Genomic DNA, 25,480 nt, shown 5'->3' with positions numbered 1-25,480 from the left:
AATGGTGACACAACGACGCCACCTGGCGGGTGTATCTTATAAAATGAGTGTTTTTACCTTTGCCAAGAAAATTAGTTTATAATAGTGTATTTCCGTGCGTCTGTGTGGATCATTATACATGGTTATGGAGCGTTTCTTAAAAAAACAGTGCAGATTTAATTAAATGTGTTTTATATATTGTTTGTTGTTTTTACTGATGTATACATGTATGTATATGAAGCCAAGAATAAGTATTTTTAACATTGCTCAGTAAATGAGAACATCGTGGTGTACTTTGAAAACATATTTTCCATCGACGGTCTGGTTAGTTTGTTGGTGTGACTTGTTACTGTTTTAACATCATCTATCCTACAACCCATCTGTAAACATGACCCGGGAGAGAGATACCCAATAGGGTTACTTTGGTTTTATTTCAAGCGAGGTTAACAAACGTAAGGCTCCCCATAGGGCTTTTATTTGTCTTACTCTTTAAATGATTGTGACAAATAAATCGTATAGGTAGCTTATAGATTGTTAGCTTTTTTTAAATAAAAATATAGCTGGTGTGTTACAGATACAGATATATTACCGCCATTTTGAATGCAGAAGATGACTCAGAGACGGTAGTTTCATGCAAAACTTTGCATATCGTTTAATACCTGAACTGAAGAAACAAAACAAAACAACAAAGAAAACAAGATGGGACCAATTGCATTATATAAAACATACATTTAAACTGTGTTACAAGAGCATTTTGGATGGATAACATTTGAGTGAGAATATTTTTCCTAGTGTCACAATTTTAGTTGAAAATTTTAATTCGATATTCTTATCCAAATAACTATTATACAATTATGAATAATTTGTTTTAGTTGTTTCCATTACCATGTTTAAAATGTGTGCCCATAAACAAAATCTAGATCCCATAACTCAAACAAACCATATACCAAATGAACAATAAAGTTAACATCACAATATTTACCGAACTGTTTAAAATTAACATACATACTATTCATTGATTTACCTAGAATTAAAGGAGAAATGCTTAAAATATATCACTTTATCTCGAGTCCAGAGCATTAGTTACAATAGAATGTGTATTCAATTAAACAACTCCCCTAAATAAAGAAAAATTGAACTTTTAAAAAATTGGTCGGATTGATTCATTCATTTTACAGTTCCAAGAAAATGGCTACTTACTAGATACAAAAACAAAACAAAACAAAAACAAACCAAACCAAAAAAAAACTAAGTTGAACAAGCCGTTATGTGCAACTTTGTTCTGTGTAATTCGTGTAACAGAAGTATGATTCTATGATATTAATAGAAAGATTGAATGTAATACCATGTATACGTCCCTCAAAACCTCCAAACAAAAATCCCAACAGAATTGAGAGGGCAGAAATCTTTCCAGAAAACTTCACACCTCGTGTACACTCAAGCAAATCCACTAACAGGATGACACACAGCTGATTCTGGGTCAAATGGGCGCGCCATCTTCCTGAGCAGTTTGCAGACAAAAGTCGGCAAGCAACCATAGTAGCGGTTCTTTCTTGTATGACGCTGTGTGACCGCCAGTCGGTGTAGTAAACAAACGTTTTTATTAATAGTGATCATTGTACAACACCAGAGGGAATAGGCTCCCACTCATTTAGGTGAAATTTTATATGTCTGACACTTCACACTGACACGCAACATTTAAAGATTTGCAATAAGCACACCTATGGGAACCTAATTGATCATTTACGTGTGAACCGTACTTCACTTAACAATTTGTACATACATCATTCTACAATAAAACCTGGAGGTAAGAAATCATCGATTTCTTTTTGTGCATCGTTGACGAAAGCCGGGTTCTGGTAAGTCTGTCTGTCTGGCTCTTGCCAGGCTATCGCTCTCGGAACCAGCATATTGCCTGGCTGCTGATTACCAGTTGACAAGGTGTACTTCTGATGATGTGCGCGTCTCTGTCAATGTCAGAAAGTTAGATAATGTGTTATTCGTTGAATTGTCAATACAAATGTGAAAAATGTACATGACAATTACATTTTTTTACTTTAGACTAGAGTATCTTTTAGATGAATCTATTGAAAAAAAATATGAGATTACACAACGTACTAGATTTATCAGTTTGTATGACTGCGACACAGTAACGCCAGAAGAGGCGTACGAGCACTTCATAGTGTACTTCCAAAGGCATTAGAGAGTTAAAGAAAAGCTGGAAGTCCAAGTTATCATAGAAAACCAAATATAAACTCTTCATTACCACAGTAGAATCAATACTGCTGTATGGTAGTGAAGCTTGGACGCTAACTAAATCCCTTGAGAAGCGTATTAATGGCTGCTGCACAAAGATGCTCCGTATGTGTCTGAACACTCATGGGAGCATAAACTTCCCAACGAACAGCTGTATTAGAATTTGCGTGCAGTTACAGAGAAGATCAAAACTCGCAAGATGAATCTAGCCGCACACCGTGTCAGACATCCTTATACTGTAGCTTCCAAACTCGTACTCTGGGAGCATACAAAAAAAACAAAAAACGTGGCAGACTCAGGCTAAATTGAAAAAAAAAAAACTCAAATCTGATGCCGGCCTGAATGAAGTAGCGGAGCTCCGGTCCCTGATGATAGACAGAGAGAGATGTCGTATGCTTTCGGGACCAAAGCAAACCAAAGTAAAGTACGTCCTTACCCCAAGTAAATCTTTCTTCAAAATTTATGAGAGAAAAATATGACTCATAAAATTGTTCATATTAATTTTTACCAACAACTAGGTTATTGTATCATCTGTCCATTTTGCCATTTTGTTAACCTTCCAGCAGCATGTCTTTTTGGAGTGTCTGCATTTAGTTTTTTTTTTTTTCTGGGATAGAATTCAAGTTTGGTTTAACCCTCAACAGAACACCTTCCCGGACTGATTAATCTGTACACCTGGGGTCCGCGCGGACCCCAGAGCAGTTTTTTGCTGATTTTTAGAAATTATCAACATGCTTCCAGCTCAATTGTTTTGCAAACTGATGTGGGAACCTCTGTGTCCACATTACATACAAAAATCATACATTTTGAACTTTTTCTATTTTTTGGTGAAGAAAAGAAGACAAGAAGAAATACCCGATTTTTAAACCCATTTCAGACTGAAGGGGCTTTTGAGGCCCAACTTTGATCTCAGATAGCGGCTAAACGGCTTGCGCTAGAAGTATCAAATTTGGAGACCTTTCCTAAAATGTCTCTGGAAAAAAGTTCATATTAGTTTAATACTAGTAAGTTGATGTTTTTTTGTGTTGCCATGGCAACGGGCAGTTTTTTTGAAAATAGAAGTAATTTTGGTTTAAACATAAAATTTTTCTGAGTTTTATATTAAATTACACTTCTTTTCCAACATTAATAACATCTTACATAATCAAATATAAGTTAAATCATTTAATATGCATAGAATATGCTAATTTGATGACGTCATTTGTCAAAATCCAATATGGCGGACTATATTATTAGCTCTGACATCATATGACGTCATTATTACACCAAAGTTATTAAAATTTAATTCTATTACTACACCATTCTCTGAAAACTTGGTAGACATACGATGAGCGCATAAAAACATATAAAAACGGAAATAAGGTAATGTATAAGAACGCCAGTGTATCCATCACGATCGAAAGCCAGCTGGGGTCCGCGCGGACCCCAAAAGAAAATCAGATATAATTTTTTTATAAATGGTAGAAACGGAGTTTTCTGCACTGTATTGAGAGACAACTTTGTGGGTGACAATTACCTAAAATTTCAGAAAAAAATCTTTAGAAACAAAAAAGATATTACAGAATATATAGTGCTGGGGTCCGCGCGGACCCCAGGTGTACTGTTTAGGGTTAATCAGCAGACAGGACCAAAACTACAGCTTAATTTCTTTAATTATCGTTGGTAACTTAAATTCAGAAGCCTCTGTTATAGGTAATTACCTTCGTCAAGAAGGTTATGTTTTCTATAGCATCCATGTGTATGAATGTATGTATATATGTGCTTTAGCACAATAACTCAAGAACCTTAAGATGGATTGATATGAAACGTTGGGAGGGTAGGTCTTAGTGAGACCTAGAAATGATTAGATTCTTAGCCCCATGGCAGCTTTCCTAGGTACTGCAGCAGAACTTCCGGTTTTGATATCTCATGATCTAGACATCCTAGGGTTACGAATGTTAGATGATAGATAACTCTTTGGCTAGGGAAGAATTAATATTAGTTTGGGCCTCCTAGCAGTTGTGTTGTTTAGAAATCTTCGAAGGAGGATAATTCAAAAAACAGTTTACGGATTGTCATGATGTTTAGTATGTAGGTAGCGTAAGTGATGCTTGGCATAAGAATTAGATGATAATTATGTAAATCAGGAGCGAATTTGCATGATTATTTAGGAGTTCTAAAAATCTGCTGTATTCCATAATAGGCTTACGGAACACTTGTAACATGTAATTGGAAATGAGAAGTACATTAGAATATACAGATTATGGAAATGGCATTATTTGCATAATGAATGGCACATTGCTGTAATTTTATAGTAGTAACTGCCAGGCACTTTTAAATGTTAAGTGATGGTGACACTAATGTTAAAAATGTATCCAAATCATAACTCCTTTGCATTAGTTATGAGGAAGTGCTAGACTAGCCGTCTTTTTTACGATAAGGCTGTCATTAGGTGGAGAATGATTTTTATTATTAATTGATACGACTCCTGATGGAAATGAAATGAGGACCGTATTTTTATAACCAATAATTATAATTTCGTCACTTCTAAATGGTTAACTTTATTTGGCGAAGGTATGAGATCGTGGAACGCTTGTTTTGTAATTCTAATAGCTAAAAAATGCAAACATATAAGCAGATAGGCCAACAATGTTACTTTTTAATCTTTTCTTAATTATGTAAACTTCTTTCATACGGTAGAATATTCATTAGCTACAAGAATTGAAAATCTGCAGAAGCATCGTGGCAAATGAGGTATTTTATGTTCTTGGATGTTTTCCTTTCATCATCAACGTTATGATTAGAAATATTGTTATGATTATTGCTGTGAATAACGATCTGTTATGGTTTGAATTATGGCTGTGGTTATTATTATTATTATTTTTTTAAATAATTTTAGTAAGTGTTATGATTATTGTCATGATCAATTTTTTCTTATGATTCAATTTATCGTTATGATTATTGTTTTGATTAATGACTTATTATGATTTGAATCATTGTTATAATTATTGATATGATTAATGATTTATGATTTGAATCATTATGATTATTGTTATGATCAATGATTTGTGTTAAGGATGGTTAAGGATTACATGTGTGGTTCATTGTTTGATGACGTGAGTAGGTACAATTATCAGCTTACTATTGTATTTCTTTAAGTCTAGCTTCGCATTAGATTAGTTTATTTACAAGTAGTGCTGTGTACCTGAACCCATGTTTGGGTTCAGGTCCGGATTCAAGTTCAGGAGTTTAAGTTTAGGTTCCTGCATGTTCTGATGGTACTGCAGCGGAACTTCATTTGTTTTTATACCTCATGATCCGAATATGCTAGGGTCACGAAATTTAGATGGTAGGTTGATCTCGTGCTGGGGATGACGTGTCATTAGTTTGACACTAGCTGCTTGCTCTAAAACTGCAGGGTCGTTTGTTTAAAATATTTAAAGGAGGATAACTTAAGAACCGATTGATCGTTATAGTTGGTATGTAGGTAGCTTAATTGATGCTTGACATAATGATAATACAATTATGTAAATATGGATGTAATGTGTATAATTTATGAGGAAATCCTATAAATCAGCTGCATTCCATGATAGGATCAGTCAAGCTTGTGACATATGTAAATTAGAACGAGAGAAACACAGGCAGATATCTATTATGCATAATTATTGAAAAAATGTTACAAGTGATAAGAACATAACCTCTTAAAATAACGACAACATTAAATAATTTGTTAGAAAATGCTAGAATGGCATTCTTCGTTAAGATAAGACTGTCCTTTGGTATAGAATATGATTAACAGATATAATTCATGCAATTTAGGATCCTATTTGCATAATTAGGGGGATTAATTTACAATTTCCGAGTCATAAAGGCTAATTTTTTTTGGCGAAGGTATGAGATCGTGGAACTCTAGTTCTATGGCTGTTTCCTTACCTTTGCAAGACAACAAATCACCAGTACCACAGTAGCTGTAAAGGCGACTGCTGCGCCAACACAGATGATTCCGATGTATAAAGTGTCATCGTACAATGCTGTAAAGAATAAAAACGATCTATTTAATGTTTCTATCATTTTAGGTGAATGTCTTACTTCCCTGCATTCATTACTTAATGTGTATGCACGTGCGTTTATGTGATCTGTTATGTATAGATGGTAAATTAAATATAAAATGATCAATCGTGCAAATGCTACAACCCTATATTATAATTAACCAATTATACACATCATCAAGCAACTTCCAGTGGTAGTGATATATCCTACCTGATGACATATATCACCAAATTATTTTTTAAATTGATGCATTCATCACATTAGCAAAATTGTATCGGATGATATGCATGCTTATTGTTAAAGATTTTCCAATTTCTTCAGAATCGACCTGCTGAACCCCTACCTTCCAGTGGTTAAAATTTGCATCAGAGGTTAAATACCAGTCTATCTTGATACAAATGCACTCATCAACATTACTTACATTTCTATCATTGTTCACCCCTATGTACTAGTATATGACAGTAAAATAATAGAAGATGTTTTGCCATGCCACACTGGTTTTATGTTGTTTGTTTTTGCTTCGTAGAGCATATCTATATATTTCTTTAAACAAATACTCCCTTACCTTCGACTACTGCTGCGGTGCTGTTACCATAAGTTGTAGGGAGGGCGGTAGATCTATCGAACGGTGTCGTCTGTGGCTTAGCTGTGGTTGGGGGGAACAGGTTATCTGGCACAGTTCCATTAAACTCCGGGGAAGTTATTATTACAATGACGTTCGTTTCACAGGACATGGACTCGACAGCGTTATCTCTGGCTTCAACTGTCAGTGAGACAGCTGAGAAAGTGTTGTTTACCAGTGTCACCTCAGTTCCAACGTAGATTATACCTAATGACGGGTCAATGCCGAACAGACTTGCCAGTTCTCCTCTTTTGGACTTGAAACTGTAGGAAACGTCACCGTCTGGACCGTTGTCGTGATCTTCTGCTTCTATGGTTGTTATTGTCGATCCTGTTGTAACATTGCCAGAATCTATCTCAATAAATTGATCGTCTGGGCACTGTGGAGCTGTGTTTGTGCTTACTTCGGTCACGATAAGACGGAGAGTGACTTCGTCTGTTTTGGGCGGTAAACCATTATCTGACGCCTTGACCCTAACCACGTACGTGCCACTTTCCAATGCACTGCTAACGGTAACACTGCCGTTTGTGGCATCGATGGAAACAAAGGGACTGACACTTGTGATTCCGTAGGTGATTTTGGAGTTATCGTCGGACCTGTCAGCATCAGAGGCCTGTACAGTAGTCACAGGGAAGCCGACAGGAGAGATGGATTGAAGGTTGTACTCGGTTTCAGGGGGGATGCTGATGACAGGTTTGTTGTCATTCTGGTCCGTTATGTTTATCGTTATCGTGGCTGTACCAGTAAGCGTCGGCATCCCTTGATCAAATGCTTCGACGATGAGATTGAACCAATTGTGCTCCAAAGATTCAAGGTCAAACTCCACGACTGAAGTTAAGATCCCCAAAGTCGAATGGACTGCAAAGTTTTCACTGTCCAAACCTGTGTGGGCAAGCCTGTACCTGACCTCACCGTTACGTCCACTGTCAGAATCGTTTGCAAAAACTGTAAGAATCGGTGAGCCAATGGGCTGGTTTTCTGGAATCATGATATCATATTTGTCCTTCTGGAATACTGGTGGGTGTTCATTGGGCGTCATCTCTTCACTGCAGTCTTGTCCTTGGAACCCAGGGAGGCATGCGCACGTGTCTGGAGCAACACACGTGCCTTGGCTAGAGCGCGAGCAATCACCCTTGCTGCTGCAGTTTGCAATGTTACAGGAACCACCTGACCAGCCAGGATCGCAGCTACATGTATCGAAGTTCACACAGTTTCCGTGGCCTGTATCAATGGATGCAATTCGTGATAATTAGATACACCATTATATCCTAATTAAATCTTAAAAGTCTCAGTATCGTTAAGATTATGGTCATTTGTAGTGCATTGACACACTGTAGGCTGTAGCAGACCGTCGATACTTACCAGAACAATACTGCAGTGCTTCACAAGAGAAGTTGGCACAGTCGTTCCCGGTGTACCCACTGTCACACTGACACAGGTTAGGCTCTATGCAGCTGCCGTGGTTAGTACAGTTATTCTGTTTAGTACAGTCTGGGTGATCGCAACTTGTGCCGATGAATCCTGGATAGCAGCTGCAGCATAAATGCAAAAGAAGAAATGATAACTAAGGGGGAGACGAATTTAATGAAGGAGAATGCTGAAAATGCTATCATAACTTGTTATTTCTAAGAACAGATTAAATAATCAAAAAGACCTACCGACATTCATTTCGCCCGTACGAATTGTTGAAGCAAACCCCATTTTCATTGCATTCTTGCAACTCGGGACAACTCTGGGCTTCGCTGCAGTTTAGACCCTGATACCCGTTGTAACACTGGCAGGTGTTCGGACCAACACAGTCTCCTTGGCGGGAACACTGGTTAACTTCAGGACAGTCCGGTGTGACACAGGAGCTGCCGGTCCAGCCCTGCTCACAGTAGCAGACATCAATGTCCACACAGCGGCCGTGTCCTGCATGGCAAATATATGCTTACTTTACTATAGTAATGAAAAAGGTTACATGCTGTATGTTATAAACTGGTAACTTTCAGATATAGAAGTCCCACGATTGTATTGAGTATTATCATATAGCCAGATAGCGTTGACCAATCAGAGGTCTCCATTTATTGCTATTGGTTATAACACCATTACACACCCAGCGGTCATTAAATCCCATAAACACCGGAACCAAACAGCGTCGACCAATATGGCCGCCGATGACTTCATAGGGAACAAGTTTTGTTCGAATTTCATCAGGTCAAAGTTCAAAAAGAAAATGAGCACTTTTTTTCTCGGGACGGGGCATTAACCCTTCATTAGACAATGTTTTGGAACCTGCACTACAACATGTAAAATCCAATCTCATATGACTCAAATAACTTGGTACTAGTGCAGACAAAACACACACATAAGAACGGTTTAGTACATCCATCAGTAAACAATGTTTATGTCTTTTGTGTTACATGATAATGTGGAAAAAATATAGGATAAGGACTTACCGGAGCAGTAATCCAATGCCTGACACGAGAACTGGTCACACTTGTCACCTGTCCACTGCTCATCACACAAACAGGTGTCGTAGTCCACACACACTCCGTGGTCTGTGCAGTTAGCAACATTTCCGCACGTGGGAACCTTACTGCAGTCAGCACCTGGGTGGTGTAGATGTTGATGATTAAATGTAACGAACGACAATTCTTTCTTTTATACAGACGTTCTGGGTATAATATAATATAATATAATATAATATAATATAATATAATATAATATCAAGTTTACGTACGGAAATCTAGATGCATATATATCAAGACGTTATAATTTTTTGTCTTACCGATGTACCCTGGTTCACACCTGCAGACATCTGTGGTTATGCAAATCCCGTGAATAACGCTGGTGCAGTTTTGTACAGCATAGCATGTCGCTACATGATAGAAGAAATCAAAAATTTTTTGTCATCACTTTGAGAAATGCACTGACAAGAGTTAATGCCAGCAGGAGGATGTGAGTAAGCTCACTGTTAGTAAAATGAAAGTGGTGACATTGTGTAACTTGCATAAATAGTTGAGTTCAGTTAATCACGCAACGTCTCCAAAGTTACTGTCTCGTATTACCGAGGACACTTCATAACCCTCTAGACCTATGTCTTCTTCAGTCATCTTCTTTAGAGGTAAAGAAGGGCTATAATAAGTTAACTGTACTGATCTCAGTCATACGGGCTTGTGTTTTGGACCAAATATTCTAATTGTGAACGTTGCCAAATATATATATTGTACACCAGCAGCGACCGTTCGTAAGAACTAATGATATTGTACAGACACAAAGCAATATGATTAGCATCATCCCGATTCCCAAGGGTAATCCGATAGCATCGTACCTGGTTGATCACAGGCTGCTCCCTCCCATCCTGGCTCGCACCTACAGAATCCCAGCTCACATCTCCCGTGATCCTCGGAGCAGTCTGTGCAGTTTCCAACGTTACAGTCTTCACCAGACCAGCCCGTTATACAGTCACAGCTTCCGTTTACACAGCGACCCCTACCGGAACACTGGTTTGGGCAACCTGCAATGGGAATTTTGTGCAACACAGTGTAAATGCTTTAAAAGTTACATTTAAAGGAGCATCAAGCTCTTACGGTAATACTTTAACATTAAAAATGACATAGAATACCACAAATTTACTGTTAACAATTTTGAAATGCACGGATATACCTTTAAAGACCTCCTGCTCAGTAAAGGTTGTGTCGTTGGTGATTGACACATCAAAGATGCATTCATTTAGAAGGGTTCCGGTCAACCCGAGAGCGATGCACATTTCTTCAGCTTTCTGGAAGAAACAAAAGGAACAAGAAAACGTGTGTATTTTGTCTGGTGTCCTCCCCAACCCATAATGTATGCGTTTATACCAATATAAGAGTGGTAATTTAACGCAAGGGAGGGCATACTGCCTTTCAGTGTAAAGGTTCTCAACTTTCTCGCAAAAGATAAAAATGTTGACGTATTGCTAGTAGACGCCATCCCGAGACCAATAACTTACTTCCTTTTCCTCCTGAGTCAGTCCATCTATGCCGACAGAAGGGCGGTGGTTCGGGTCAGAATAGGCAGGGTCCATGACGTCATCAGGATGGAAGTTAGAAGAGTTCCATGACCAGGACCCCATCAGACCAGAGCCGTGGTGGGTTTTATTTATCCGCCCTGGAAAATCAAAAAGTGACGTTCAGACCTGGTAAGTGAACAGTATTATTCATGTGTATATTCAAAACAATAAGCCAATTTTCAGTACAGACAAACGAAAGAGTCCTGGGCATTTTTTTTCGGCTGTGAGCTGACACGTTTACGATACCCGGGAGCCAGGAGTCAACTGACGTCTTTCACCTTTCTGTCGTGTTATGATGGTGTCTGGAATGGCTATGTGAGATGTGGCACGGAATTGCCGCACAGGGAGAATTAACTTGAAATCTTATTATATATATATAAATCTTGAAAAGAGATGGAGAAGCGTACCAAGTGATTATATAAGCCTCACCAAATGCCCAGCCTAATGGGCCAAGGACCTGTTGACCCAGCGGTTTTGAGCGCGGCCGTGTGAACGTGTTCGATAACGGGATTCAGAGTCATCCTTTTTGTCTTCGCCTTGTTGTTTCAATGGTACCCTTAGAACCTAAAATTCACATTTCTTCTAAAGAATTCAAGGATATCATGTCTCATCTGTGACATATCACTTACAGGTTTCAGCAAATACAGAAGTGTCATTGTGCACAGCGCCGTCCGGACCAGTGAAGTCATTGGCATCGTCGTCATCCATGAGCCCACACAGTCCCTCCGTGTTGCCCTTGAACATCGCAGTGGGGCTGAACAAAATGTTGACAAACTGGCGGCCCATCTTTGGTGAGTACCGGATGTCAAAGGACACAGTTGATCCTGGTTGTTTGAAAGAACAATTCGTCATAATTATTGAGCTGATCGTCATCAAGGAAATCAGCATTGGGTGGACTATGGAAAAAAGAAAATATGTTCACTTTACCTGATGCAAAGGTAAGGGACACGGTGATAACGGCCCCTGACTCCGTAGCGTTTGTAGAAGGTTGCTGAGCCAGCAGATGTATTGTCCCATTGTTTAGGAGATACTTCTCTCCGACAGATAGTTGACACAGTTCACCGTCGATCCTGAAAAGGACAAATGACAAAAACGATATTTAAATTCAACAACGGATTTCATTTGTCGGTATGGTGCGACCATCAGAATTCAAACATACTAGTTACTAGTCTGATACGTGTACATGGAACTGCTTACCTGATATTGGGGACGTCCTTTTCTGTTGCATTTGATGATGTCATCAGAGTGACAACGCTGTGCCCAGCCTTCACTGCAACTCCACCAATCAGAGAAGCCCTTTCATACGCGTACATCCGGGTCTGTACGCCGAAGTCATTCGACACGCTCTTACAGTCCCAGAACTCACCGATACCATGGTAGTCGTATGGCTTTCCTAACAGGAAAACGGTTATTGGAATTATAGAAAAGAAGCGTTTAGATTATGACCAATAGTCCAACAGTGTCAAATTATGTTAGAAGGCGTGGGTAATATATTGTGCATAATATATTTTTTGAGGCTGGTCATGTACCATGTACACAATGGTCGATTCAGGTATTGCTTATGCATTCTGTGACGTAAAAAAATCATTTTGCATGCGCAATGCAAGATATATAACGTAGATTGACATATCACCTCATGTAAACGAGGAGAAAAAGGAAAATTACTACCATCTAATGTCTTGAAATGAGGGTCTCCTCCAATAGGACGAGGACGGCGCAGCTCACAACAGTCACCGAACCACTGAGGCGAACAGACACAGGATGACTGGCAGCTGTGTGTTGATGTGATGCACCGGCCGTTCCCTGAGCATCCTGTAAAGGTTAAACAGCACGATAGTCAAGCATTACCCTTGTCAATTCAGGAAGTACTGATTCTTTCTTCAGTCTCTGACTCTGTACCTACAGTGGTGTGTTCTATAAATAGCAGACAGAGCATGATCATCAATCAAGCAAACATGTAACCATTTAACATCTTACAAGAATCGTAGATAAAATCTTACTTTTTATTTGCATCAAACCAATGGTCAGTGCTATTGGCAAATTGAGTAATTATACCTTGGCACGGCCTGCAGTCTGGCTGTCTACAGTCCGGCCCCATCCTCCCCACCACACATGTAGGTGGGATCCCGCACTCTGTCTTCTGTGGACACTTACACACACAGTCTTGCCACTCGGGTTCCTCATCATTCTCACAGTCAGGACAGCTGTGGGAGGATCATAAAGGCAAATTAGAAAGGATACCACTATGCAATACTCACTGGCCCGACCACTGTACATTTACTCACGTCATGCACGCAATACTCGGTACTTCACCTGTCAGAACAGATGCAGCCATGAGGACCCAGAACCGACTCGTGGCAGTTGTTACAGGTGCACTTACACGGACAGCTGCCGTCACTCAGCACCACATCCCTGCTACCATCTGGGCAGGTGCAGGAACACTGTAAAGGCAACATGAAAGGAAAGTCAGTACTGTATTGCCATAGTTGAAATAAGCCTAGGTTCCATATTAATCCACACAAACAGCCGCGGAAGCCTTAAGGTAATGTGTAAAACGGCTTTAATATAATAAGTGTCATCAACTGTTATAAACTGTCTTAAAGGTCATAAATCGTCTTGGGTATAGTTTAAATTTAACAATTCTCTGCAGTATAATTGCATTATTTCCCCCATTTCTCTCTGTAACAGTGAAAATGGACGTATTAGTGATCCGCCACACAAGCTGAAAAATTAACGCCGATCCTTTGCTGTGTTTCGGGGGGGGGGGTTCCATCCATCAATTGGATTTTGAATGATCGGCACCACATTGCTAGCCTTATGTAAATGTAGTTGATGTGTACTTACTTGAGTTAGTAGATGCCATACTTTGTTGCGCTACACTATCCAAAGAGCATATGACAATTTGTTGCAACATTTAATGCCAATCTGCCCAGGCGATTTTACATTAGTATATCCTTTGAAAATGTTGTCAATACCAAGTGCTTTTTACGGTACTGCAGCAGGATACATGTGTATGATATCTCGGGATGTAGTGCATGTATATTTGGTACTATACGTAGGTTAGGATTTCCCATAAACTAATAGGACATAAGCGACATTTGGCACTCGCAAGGCAAACATACATCTACCCTGATTGGTCAATTCATTTCATTGGGCCAATCAGCATCCACCTTACGAAACAAGCACCCTCGGTTGCAGTTCTGCTGAGAATTAGTGGCGACCGTGCACCACAGCGAGTTGGAGAGGGAATTTGATATTCTAATATATTTAATAAAAGCTGACAGTAGCTGGGGAATGGCTTACAGTACCATTTTGCTGTACTTTAGATGCTCTTGGTTCTAGACCTTCTACAAGTGTCAAAGCGGTACTGATGAGAAGTGCCCAACTTCACGTGTTTTGTTATCAATCACATATACATGTAACGCCATGTCTCATGTGGCTGTTCTGTACGAATTAATTACAGTTTGGTTTTATTACAATACATGCGGAGGCCAAATTAACATTGTAAATGTTTTGTCAAAGTTGTGTGCGAGTCGCGAATGTTTTGATGATGTGTAACATTACAAAAACTTACGTCACATGTTCCATCGCTGGTCAGTTCCGATGTGCTGTTGTCAGGACACAGACATGGGCAGTGTAGATGTCCCTGACTGTTTACTGTTTTAAAGTCTCCATCGGGACACAACTCACAGTTACATCCGTCAGTATCTGGATGCTGTTTTTAAGAAATAACAGAAATTGTGTGTAATACATCATTTCTTACGACTTATGATTGTAGCAGTGTAGGGCGAAGTGTTTATGTATCTTTAATGATAAAAATTGAATCATTATTCGTATGTGAATAACTTTGTATGGCAATCATTATTACACATACGGAAGGTCACTATTACCGTGAAGCTTTGGTCTCCACTTGAACAGTTACAAGGACACATGCAGAAGCTCTCGTTCGTAGGCTGTTGTATTCCTGTTGCTTCACCACATACACACATGCTGTCCCTACAGGTATCAATACTTGACGGATGTGGTCTACAATCTCTGTAATATAGAATATTATCGGATTAATAGATATAACATGCCGTTTGCTATTTGGTAATTTATATGACAATTAAAGTGTAGAATTGTTGTTTAGAATTCTGCACACACAAGTAGTGAGTAGACAAATCTCTAGTATGTTGTCCCGAAAACAAATATATAATGCCTTAGTAATTCTTGACTCTCGTAATGCACCCATGTCATGAGTGTCGCTTGCCGAAAATTTTAATTTTAACAGTTTTAATTTATACTGAATAGAGACAGTCTGTGTCAAACAGTCAAGGGGGGGGGGGTTCTAACCTGTCAAAGTCCATCCACTCTTCACGTCTCCATAGTTGGTCTTCATAGTAATCGTCGTTTCCAACTATTACGTTGAACGCCCCCTTTAGGTAGTCCAACGATGACGTGACCCCAACGTACTGTGGTCTGTCTGAATACGGGCACTCAGTAGAACAGGATTGGGCTGACACACGCAGGAGCGCTTGTGACTGAATGGAGGTGGTGATACTGTACCCAAATGTGTCCCCTTGATTAGTTACATCTGGACAAAGAGATAGAATATTGCCTCAGCAAAGTTTACACAACTGCAACTATACAGAGGCCATCTACATCAGGGCATTACAACCATCCCTCAACAGAGACGGGGGGCGCCACAGACTTTCTGCAACCTATGACCCACTGCTCACGAAGTCACTTGTGTTATCTGCGTGACGTCACGGAAGCGGTGGATTGTTTCATTCCTTGACAAAGACTGGAGTTGTACAGTCATAATGACTTCTACCAACACAGATGAACTTTCAAGATAACTACAATGTTAGCAAATATTAATGTGGAGGAGATGGTAGGTACCTTTGTACTATGTTCAATTCCAATGCCTTGTATTGTTTCTTGTGCGACGGTCGTAAAATAGACTTTTTTATGATTCACAGCCATTGGTATAAGTGAATAGATATGTGAATAGATATGTGATACGTAATAGTAGTGATATGTTAAGAAACGGGCGTACCTATTGGTATCGTGAACCCCTCAACTTCACTTTCTCCAGATGTGGGAAACTCGATGAAGAACGTCGGTTTGACTTTTAGCTCCAACACGTTGAGATGGTCTTTTTCGGTCGAAGTTCCCGAATAGGACGATATCACGATATTTGCACTACCCTTTAGTAGAGATAGGGGAACCAAATTTGTTTACTTAGAGACATTGGACACTATAACGGTTTTAGAAGAAGATTGCAATATGTATTTGTAATATAAATAAAAACATTCTACATATTGATAAGTTTTAGTAAGTCCAAGGCTTTGGTATAAATTGCTGGCAGAGGTGTATTGTTATGATAATATTGAATTTCATTAAACACTCACGGATTCCTCATTCAGGTCAAACGAGAACCACTGGGCTCCTTCTTGTGGTTGCCAGCTTCCTCCACCGTCAATGTTTGGTTTCACCACGGTAGAGGACATTTGGATACTGCCTGGACCCTGATGTATAGATTGATAAAAGAATAGATTTTAATCACCCTACATACACAAAAAACAATATCTTTATCGCACAGAAATACAGAACAGAAATGATGTAAGTGATTGATTGATTGATTGATTGATTGTTTTTAGAAAAGTGTCTATCAAAGCTAAAGGCACGCACTTTCTTAACAAAACCACACCGCCTAGTTCTAAAAGCATAAATATTAGGAAACGGTTTCTACATATTTCTGTTTTAGAAAATTTAAAAAACCTTCTGTACCCAAGCTAAGCATAAAAATTATGTTCTAATGCCATAATAAGATTCTGTTCGTTTCTGTTTTGCAATTATGAATTAAATTCAACCTACCTCAGCGTAGATTTCATACGATGTGTCAATGTTCGCCCATATCTTAGCCGGTATACACAGTGTACTGCTTACACACAGAGAGACATGGATAGGATACAGTTCCTTCCTGAATCCACTTCTGGCCCTTGTACTAAGGGGTTGAAACGCATATATTACACGGATGTGCATTCGAGGAGTATTAAAAAAACAGTTTTCTTACTCAGAGAGAACTAATTTCGTAAGCAATACTGTATTTCAGATATATGCACTGGTACAGGACCATTAACTGCATGGTCATACTGTTTATTGCGATGGTGAAGTGTCATTTAAAATGTACAAATTGAAATGCCTTCTTGGGCCAACTTACCTCTCCGAAATGTCTAGAGAGCCCTCCAGTCCTACTTCTAGCCGTCCATCAATAAAGGAAGCTTTGGCGCTGATAAGCGTAGGTGTTCGAAATTCCGACGTCGACACTGCAAGCGAGATCTTGATTCCAGCTGTGAATTTGGCACTCGTTGATAGTTCGATATTATAACTATCGGTGGCGTACTGTAAAATATATTACATTACATTGTGATTAGACACAAACTATCGTATTATAAAAGCAATATTAGTTTTTTCTTATCCCATGTCCCTGTTTGTAAGTTGGATGCGGATGTTCCATAGTTATTAATCATTATAATTATTCAATGATGCTAGACATCTCACAAAGTAGGAATAACATTGGGTTCAGCAGTCTTTGTGTTCAATGATGCTAGACATCTCACAAGGTACTTATAACCTTCAAATCTGTAGTCTTTGTGTGCTATGAAGACTTTGCGTCTAATACCATTTTATCCGACTGATATTTTGTTCTTCAAAGTTACAAGCAAATTTCAAAGCATGATACTGAGTTTGACAATAAAAAAATCCCTGTAAATAATAGTTTTGAAAACAGTCCTACCGAGAATTGGTCTCCTATGACGACGTCTAAACTACGCCTGGGTGGAGATGCAGTAACACCCTCTCGTCGTCTTCTTCTTAACGGCACGGCCATGGTGGACCTGCTCAGGATAGGCTCAACTTCTACTAAAGTGTAGTCAGCCATAGGAGTGATATTCAGAACCTAAAAGATTTTTCAACATTGATTAGTTTACCATAATGGAAATTTTGGGAAATGTAAGGTGATTTTACAATTCAAACGCGCCAATTGCTTCTTGAAATGACATCTCAGTCTATAATGGTAACCATATAAAGCATGTTTCTACCTTTGCCAGCAGCCTGCCACTCCTTCTCCCCACCACCACGTCACCAGTCTCCAGGTCCACTTCTCTTCCCGCAGAGTCCACGATGAGCAGCCCGTGTGCGCCCTCCGGTCCGCCCGAACACGGCAGGGAAGCAGGGAGGGTTACTCCGTACGTTGTTTTCAGGTCCTCTCGGAAGCTAAGATGAAAAAAAAATCCATTAAATCTACATTCACATTGCCAACCGAAATAAGAAAAAAAAACTTTTACTCACTTACTTCTTTCCTATATCCCTTGACTTACTTGAAAGTTGTGAAGCAATTCTGCAGCAGAGTTTGAATGAAGACTCCGTAAGGTGTTGTTGTCTGTTGGATAACCTGCTCCAGTATCCCGTTGCTATGGTTACTGACAATGACGTCACCAACTGACAGGTTGGCAGGGAGATCTCTCATCAGCAGATGGTAGCTGCCCTCTCCTTCATTCATAGCCCGGGATCCAATACACTTGTAGACTGGGGCATCTGCAAAGTTGATTCAAAAACAATAATGGTAGGTTCGAATGACATTATGCAAATTTTACTTTTGACACCGCATTCGGCATTGTACTCAGTAAAATGTATTTTAAAGTATGTAAAGAGATAACATTTGCAAATGATATCTTTTTTTTTTACATTTCTCTCCCAAAACATACTGAAAGGCAGATATTTGCTTGGGGCACATATATCATATTTCAATCCATATTCTCATTTCATAATAGACTGTTTCATTTTAAATTCTACGTAGTGCTTCTAACATCAAGTGTTCCCATACCACAATGTTTCCTAAAATACCCATACAATGCATTTTAGTAACAGTCGTTCACGAAACCCCCATACTGTATTTTTAATAAAATATCCTCGAAACTCCCTTGACAGTAACGCAAAGACCTTCTGTAGTGCTTTTTTAATATTAGATTTTTCAAAAATTCCCATGTAGTGCTGTAAACCTCCATAGTGTTTTTCAGTAAGAGTGTTATCAGAATCCCTATGTAGTGCTTTCAAGTATCACACCGTCAGTAGTACAAATTTTCGTATTTTTTTACAGAATCCACGCGAAATTTCAAAGCATTCCAAGTCATATGGTTCAAAAATGAAGAAATGACAGGAAGAAGGACTCGGTTGGGTTAAGGCGGCCTAGGCTGATATTCATGTTCGAGTTCAGACGTGTGTCTGCACGGATGGCCACATACATGTTTCGAACCCGAATCATGTTCCACCATGTTCGATATGACGTCATTCGAATAGAACGCGTGTTCGAATTCGGGGTTACCGGCGGTCATTTGTATGTTTCCCCTGTAAACCCGCGTTGTTACGCATTTTATTCACGGAGTATGACTTAAACGGCTTTACGCGCAGCTGAAAACAACATAATCCATCTTTAGAGTAATCCATGTTTACGTATTATCACTTTTTAATCAAAATTGTCCGAGGCTATTTTGCATATAAGACGAAATTTTTTAACTGTGGCGATTTTGTAACGAAAAATGACAGAAAAATAGCTGTTTCTGTCGTTCTTGGCCCAAAAAAACAATGTAATTGTCATTTAAAACAAAATAGCCTTGGACAAAAATTTTTTTTAACAAAAATGTTGATTTTTAACCCAAAAATTCAGAAGTAGTAAAAACAAAATAACCTTTATTCAATGTGTTTCAAGTACTACTAGAACTGTGTGAAGTTAAGTTGTGGTGCGACCAAGCTATCAAAAGTTACAGCCATATGTATGAAATACTAATCATAGTTGGCCATAGGCTGCCTTAACCCAACCGAGGAAGTGGAAGGAGAAGGAGGAGAAGAAGCACGAGGAAAAACAATATTTTAGCCCACAGACCATCAACATCATTCACGCACCTTCCGTGATGACACGAACAGTGCTTCCATTGAGTGTCCCGTTTCCACCCAGCACCCTTTCCACCTCAGACAGTTCAGGAGCTCCCTCGTTCCTCTTCATGTCCACAGCCATCTCCAGCTGAACCTCCTGGCTGAAGTCACTGTAATCCAACATGTCCTCCAGAGTAGCAGGGTGCGCCACTATCACGGTGTAACTGTCTGTAGTAGAAACACAAGGCAAGCCTTAGTTGGCACCGCGAATGTATTGATTTGGGACTAAAATTCGATGGATGTGTACAAATCCTGTCCAAAAAGTGATGGGATCATTGCTGTACATAGAATGTTCTTACCTGTCTTTAGGACTTGTTCGACCTTGTGTAGTACACCGTTTGCCTGGGGACTGGACAGCACCTGACCGATCCGGATGTCCAGGTCCCCTTCATTCACAAACATGGTGGCTCCCCAGCTGGAGAAGCGGACAGGACACCGGTACAAGATGTTGCCTTCCAGCGGGACGTACTCGAGGTTATGGCCGATGAGAATCTTCTCAATACGCGTGGTGTCGTTGTACAGTGGGTAGATGAAACCCTTTGGACACTGATCTTCATTCCACACTTTGCAGAAGCCGTCAACCTGATTAAATATAAAATGTTTAATAAGTAACAATGATGGTTTAGTATGAAAGACCATTTGTGTTTGTACAATATAAGTAAAAACTAAAATTTTCTAGTGTTGAAGATGAATTTTTGCTTAGGCTATGATCAAACAAACTACAGGTGGTGTACATAATTGCCCCATTACCTTTTGATTACCGAAATTACCTAGTATTTTCATAATATTCAATTATTATAATGAAATTGATAAAGCATAAAGCACATTTAAAAAATTAGATACCGTGTCTTTGAAACATCCTTCAACGTCCTGGCATCTTAGACATGACTCTACTGTCGTCGTTGAGAGTGCCTTGTTGCACTGTCGATGTTCACAGTCTACAACCTACAGTAGAAACAAATTACCATTGAACAGTACAGATCTGCAAGCAGGAGGCAGATATTGACATCGCGGCATGTTCGAAACGCTGATGGGACACTACCGTATATATTGAATAAAGAGTTTTTACACAGCCGATTTGTAAGAGGACGACGGTGAAAGTCTGTCACCTTCAGAATTGTTATATATTATACAAGGGACAGACGGTCAATAAAACACTGGCTGAATACTGTTCTTAATTATCTCTTTCTGTATTGACTTACCAACCTGATGAAACTATTCTGGTGCAATGCATCACACGACAGCGAAACGCAACGAATGCGGAAGTAACGTTTGCCAACGCAGGGCAAAAAAGGCGGGGGTTTGTGACCTGATCAAGACATGAAATTATTGGAAATATTGTGTAAGAAAGCCAGCAGGACAAATTAATTTTGATCTAGTATCCGGATTTAGATCTGTACGATGAACTAAGTTCCTTAACCAAGGTCTATCACCTGCTGACCTCTCAAATGTTAATTTAATAATCCAAAAAGAAAAGGTTACCCAACTGGTACGACTATATCACAGTCATCGACTTTCAATGACAATGCTAAGGCAACAAAGTTTAATTTGGAACTTTTCTTCTCTAACAAGCATGTCAATTTAATCACGTAACTCTAATTAAACAACTGTTCCATGATGGTTGAATTTAGGGTATTATCGAATCATAGAAGCCAATAAAAAAAAAACAGAATACTTACCTCGATGTCACCAGAGCAACCTTCTTTCTCTCCCACGGTGAAACAACTGTGATAGAACCATGTGTTACAGGGCATGACGTCAGGACCTCTGTACAGCCCAGATTCACAACTCTGCCTCTGGTCACACCATCCACATCCAACTGCCATAGAGCACGACTTACAAGTGGTGAAACGGTTGCAGTAGCTGACCGTGCATGCACGACCCTATATGTCATAAATATAGCATTAAACGTCGAAATATACAGGTGATATAAAAACTTTGAACATGAACATGAGTAATCAAGCTCTAAGTACAGTGTATATATAACCTATAGTGTTGCAAGGGACCTAAAATGTTGGAGTCTACTAATTCCTATTTTGGATTAAGTATGCAGTTTGGTTTTAATTTTTTTTCTCAATACATATCTTGTAAATCTATCTTTCACACGATAAACAACCTGCCATCCATTTCTACATCTGCATATGTTGGGTCCAACACAGGTGCCAAACTCTCCACAGTCATTCCGTTCGTTGCAGTTTGGCTTAGAACAGTCCTCTCCCTTCCAGCCTCTGTCACAGATACACGTTCTTCCCATGCAGCTTCCGTGGTAGGAACAAGCGTTCGGGCAGTCATCAACTGTGTAACAGAATCAGAATTTTTTTTCTTCTCCTTAATAATAAAACAACTAACACTGTAATATTTAAATGTGTACACCCCCCAAATTTGAAGTAGATCGTTTTCTTACCTACTGGCCGCTTGCAGATGAAGGGATGGAAGGCGCCACAGTCAGCAAACATTGTGAGTGACCCATTCGACGGTAGATGTATTTCGCACCGTTGTGTCGAATTTTCCATCTTTTGGAGCAAAAAAGCAAATGGGTTAAAACAAGAGGAAAAATCGAACAAAGGCTAGTATTGATGGCAATGACATGCCTTTCATGCATGTATCCTAGTGTTGTGTCCCGAATATATGGGACAAAAGTTAGACATAAGAAGCACTGAGCACCGGTCCTGTACATCGATTTTTAGAATGCCATCATTACTTACATAGTCAGGTCCGTCCTTCCAGATGGGTATAGCGGATACGAAATCAAGTTCTCTGGCTCTGATCATGATGTCAATCAACGCTAACTCCTGGACCGTAAATGACTTGGCAATTACTGCATGTCGAATCTGAAATACATGAAATGGATTTAATCATCTGTATTAGCCCCTAATGCTTGGTGTTGTAAGCAGACTTACAACAATCTAAGGCAAAGCAGCACAGATCTAGAGAACTCAGAGAGATAAAATGATACTTAATATATTTTAACAAACGCAGGTAACTTTTATATTTGGTATAAAAATACATTCCCTCTTATTATCTTTAAACCTTAATCCCCTAGATGGGCTAAGTAAAAACTGAAATCTCCAAGCAGATTCTTTGGTAGCCCTTCTGTTTTCATGGCTTTAGAAAGGTCTATATTAGATTAGATGAATATAACCTTGCAGGAATGAGCTGCGCCCAGCCAATCCTGAGATCCACCGTGGTACATGTAACAGGTGCGGAGTTGCTTGATGTACTTCCATCCGAGGGGACAGGGACCTAGAAGTATGTAACCATCAGTATAAACATCACTTCTGTATAAAATCAGTGTCTACCGGATCTACATGTTTCAGTAAAAAGTGACCTCTTTCAATCCTGTGCTGAACATTACTGCGAAGTAACACTACGTCACTACCTAGAAGCTTACAGCATCCAAATCATGATTCAGCAATGTTATGTCCAGCATTGCATTCACAGAAAACCTCCTGTACGGTCAGATTAAACCACCAGTATAACAAACAAACGCATCGTTGTGATTAGGAAACAGTTATCACTGAACCAAGACACCTGTATGATGGCTATACTTAAAATAAACATAAAAAGACACTGTTTGACAACATGACAAACTCACCATCTGCAGGAAGAACTGCCATCCATGGATCGTACATGACTTCAGCCCAGGTCTCGTCATCGTTTTTATCTCGAATTCGTCTTGAGATAAGATGAGCTGAACTGAAACCCCAGAAGTTGCTGGTAGCGTTGACTGGGTATGATGACGTGAGGGTCGATGTTGCTAGTTCTGCGTCGAATGCAGGATTCGTAAAGACATTCCCGTGTATCTGAGCATTTCTCCCGGAAACTACCATGACATATTTTTCCCCTGGCATTAACGGCGCGTTGTCATAAATGAAATTGTTGGATAGCTCTTGTTCGTCGGAACTATAGCGATTGTTCCATTCTATAATATGACGAACTGAGTTGTTGACAAAGGTGTTATTTTCAACTATGCCTGGTGCTTGATCAAAGAACAGTACTTTATCAGACTCAGTAGCGTCATTTCCCGAGAAGAAGTTGTTGCTGACCATCACGGGCGTTTGGCCGGATGTGTGATATTGTCCACGCACCGTCAACGTCGTTTTCCTGCCATTTAGAAACATGTTGTCTATTACTGCTACGTTGCCTCTCAGCTGCCGCCGAATATCGATGACTACGCCCTTCATTTTACTGTTTCGTAACACATTTCCTCTCACTGTTATATTAGATCGCTCAGGGGTCACACTGATAACTCCCTCTCCGTCATTTGTCTGGTGTTCTTGGTTGTTTTCGAAGATGTTGCAAAGAACGTCGATTACAGAAGCTGATGCTGGTGACGTTATTTTTACAGCCGTGCCGAAGTTGTCTTTAACGATGTTGTTGTCGATTCTCCACACAGAAGGGGAGTCTGGACGGAATAAACACATGAGTAAAAAACGTATTACTGAAAGAAATAAAGTTTTCTTTAGACTGGTCATTCTAATAAGGCAAATAAAATAGGTGAGATTCATTTCAAGCAAATCCAAGTGCAAATACATAGTACAAAGTACAATATAAGTTAAGTTGACCAAACTCACCTATTTGGTACTTTGCCAGAAAACCTTGACCTGAATACGAACCGCTCCTGAAAACTATGAACATGCTGTTTCCTGTTGAGGTGATAGAATCACTCGGGAATGGGGAGTAGCGATCATATGTTGCAAGTGATAAAGAGGTTATATCGTGTCCGTCATACACCGTTACTTGAGTGCCGTAGCCTAGGTCAACAATAAGGAAGTCCAGTACAATGATGTGCCCTACAGGAGCTCCAATGAGCCATTCACATCGACTGTATGTTGGGTATGAAGAGGTTCCGAAGTTTGGACTTGCAAAAGTTGCGCTGAGATTACTGAAGACAAGGGGTGTGCCACAACGAGTATCTGCTGTTGATGTTGCAATAACTGTGGTTGCTGCTTCATAAAGTGTTGATGTTGCAGTAACTGTGATTGCTCCTTCATAAAACGTGTTATTGTAAATAAGATTCTTTGTGACGGTCGCTCGTTCCACAGATATACCGGCTTCACCGTGACAGGAATGAACAGTAACATTTGCTACATCATACGTATATTTTCCAGTAGCATTGATGCCTGTTCCCTCACAATTATGTATCTGTACATTAGAAATGCTTCTGCTGATTTCTGAACCATGTAGATAGATGGCACTGCTTAATCTGCCATGGAGTCGTCCGGTATGTGCGATGACTGCGTGCGTAACTTCGAATTCCTGCTGGCTGATGGATCTAATTCCTCCCCATTTGTTGGAAGCACAGCTCAGGCGAGGTGATACCGACGTCATCAGGGCGTGACAGCGTATTCCTATCGAGGAACTGCAGCTAGTGGGGTGCCCTTGGGGAAATCTCCGGAAACAGTTGAAAATACTCAGTTCATCCCCATTACAATTTGTGTCATATGTTGATTGAAACAAGGCAGGTCCCTCACCAAACTCAGATGTTCGTGGCGTTGTTGCTGCACCGTAACCAAGCTCTCTGCATACGACGTTTGCCTCATCAGAGTCCCAATAAGATCCATAGCAAATACCACCCCACTGAT

General features: G+C 39.7%; 1 protein-coding gene across 1 annotated transcript; it reads right to left on the bottom strand.

Moving 5' to 3' along the window:
• Window positions 1-662: 662 nt before the first annotated feature.
• Window positions 663-25,446, bottom strand: LOC109462522. The gene is made up of 36 exons (XM_019759074.1): window positions 24,470-25,446; window positions 23,491-24,300; window positions 23,038-23,138; window positions 22,601-22,726; window positions 22,300-22,408; window positions 22,012-22,190; window positions 21,575-21,778; window positions 20,739-20,840; window positions 20,195-20,477; window positions 19,866-20,063; window positions 18,284-18,500; window positions 18,005-18,179; window positions 17,701-17,862; window positions 17,125-17,306; window positions 16,779-16,908; window positions 16,313-16,429; window positions 15,958-16,108; window positions 15,252-15,492; window positions 14,810-14,954; window positions 14,494-14,634; window positions 13,233-13,360; window positions 12,975-13,123; window positions 12,588-12,731; window positions 12,117-12,312; window positions 11,847-11,989; window positions 11,549-11,743; window positions 10,860-11,017; window positions 10,535-10,649; window positions 10,200-10,385; window positions 9,657-9,746; window positions 9,325-9,477; window positions 8,545-8,797; window positions 8,249-8,418; window positions 6,830-8,107; window positions 6,148-6,245; window positions 663-1,946 (listed from the first exon to the last, which is right to left on the bottom strand). Exons 1-36 carry the CDS (start codon window positions 25,224-25,226, stop codon window positions 1,764-1,766), a joined length of 8,169 nt encoding a protein of 2,722 aa, XP_019614633.1. The 5' UTR covers window positions 25,227-25,446; the 3' UTR covers window positions 663-1,763.
• Between the last annotated feature and the right edge of the window lie 34 nt (window positions 25,447-25,480).

The sequence above is a fragment of the Branchiostoma belcheri genome, unplaced genomic scaffold (assembly GCF_001625305.1).
Source record: "Branchiostoma belcheri isolate BF01 breed outbred unplaced genomic scaffold, Haploidv18h27 scaffold118, whole genome shotgun sequence".
NCBI lineage: Eukaryota > Metazoa > Chordata > Leptocardii > Amphioxiformes > Branchiostomatidae > Branchiostoma > Branchiostoma belcheri.
This window is presented reverse-complemented; position numbering and strand designations above follow the sequence as displayed.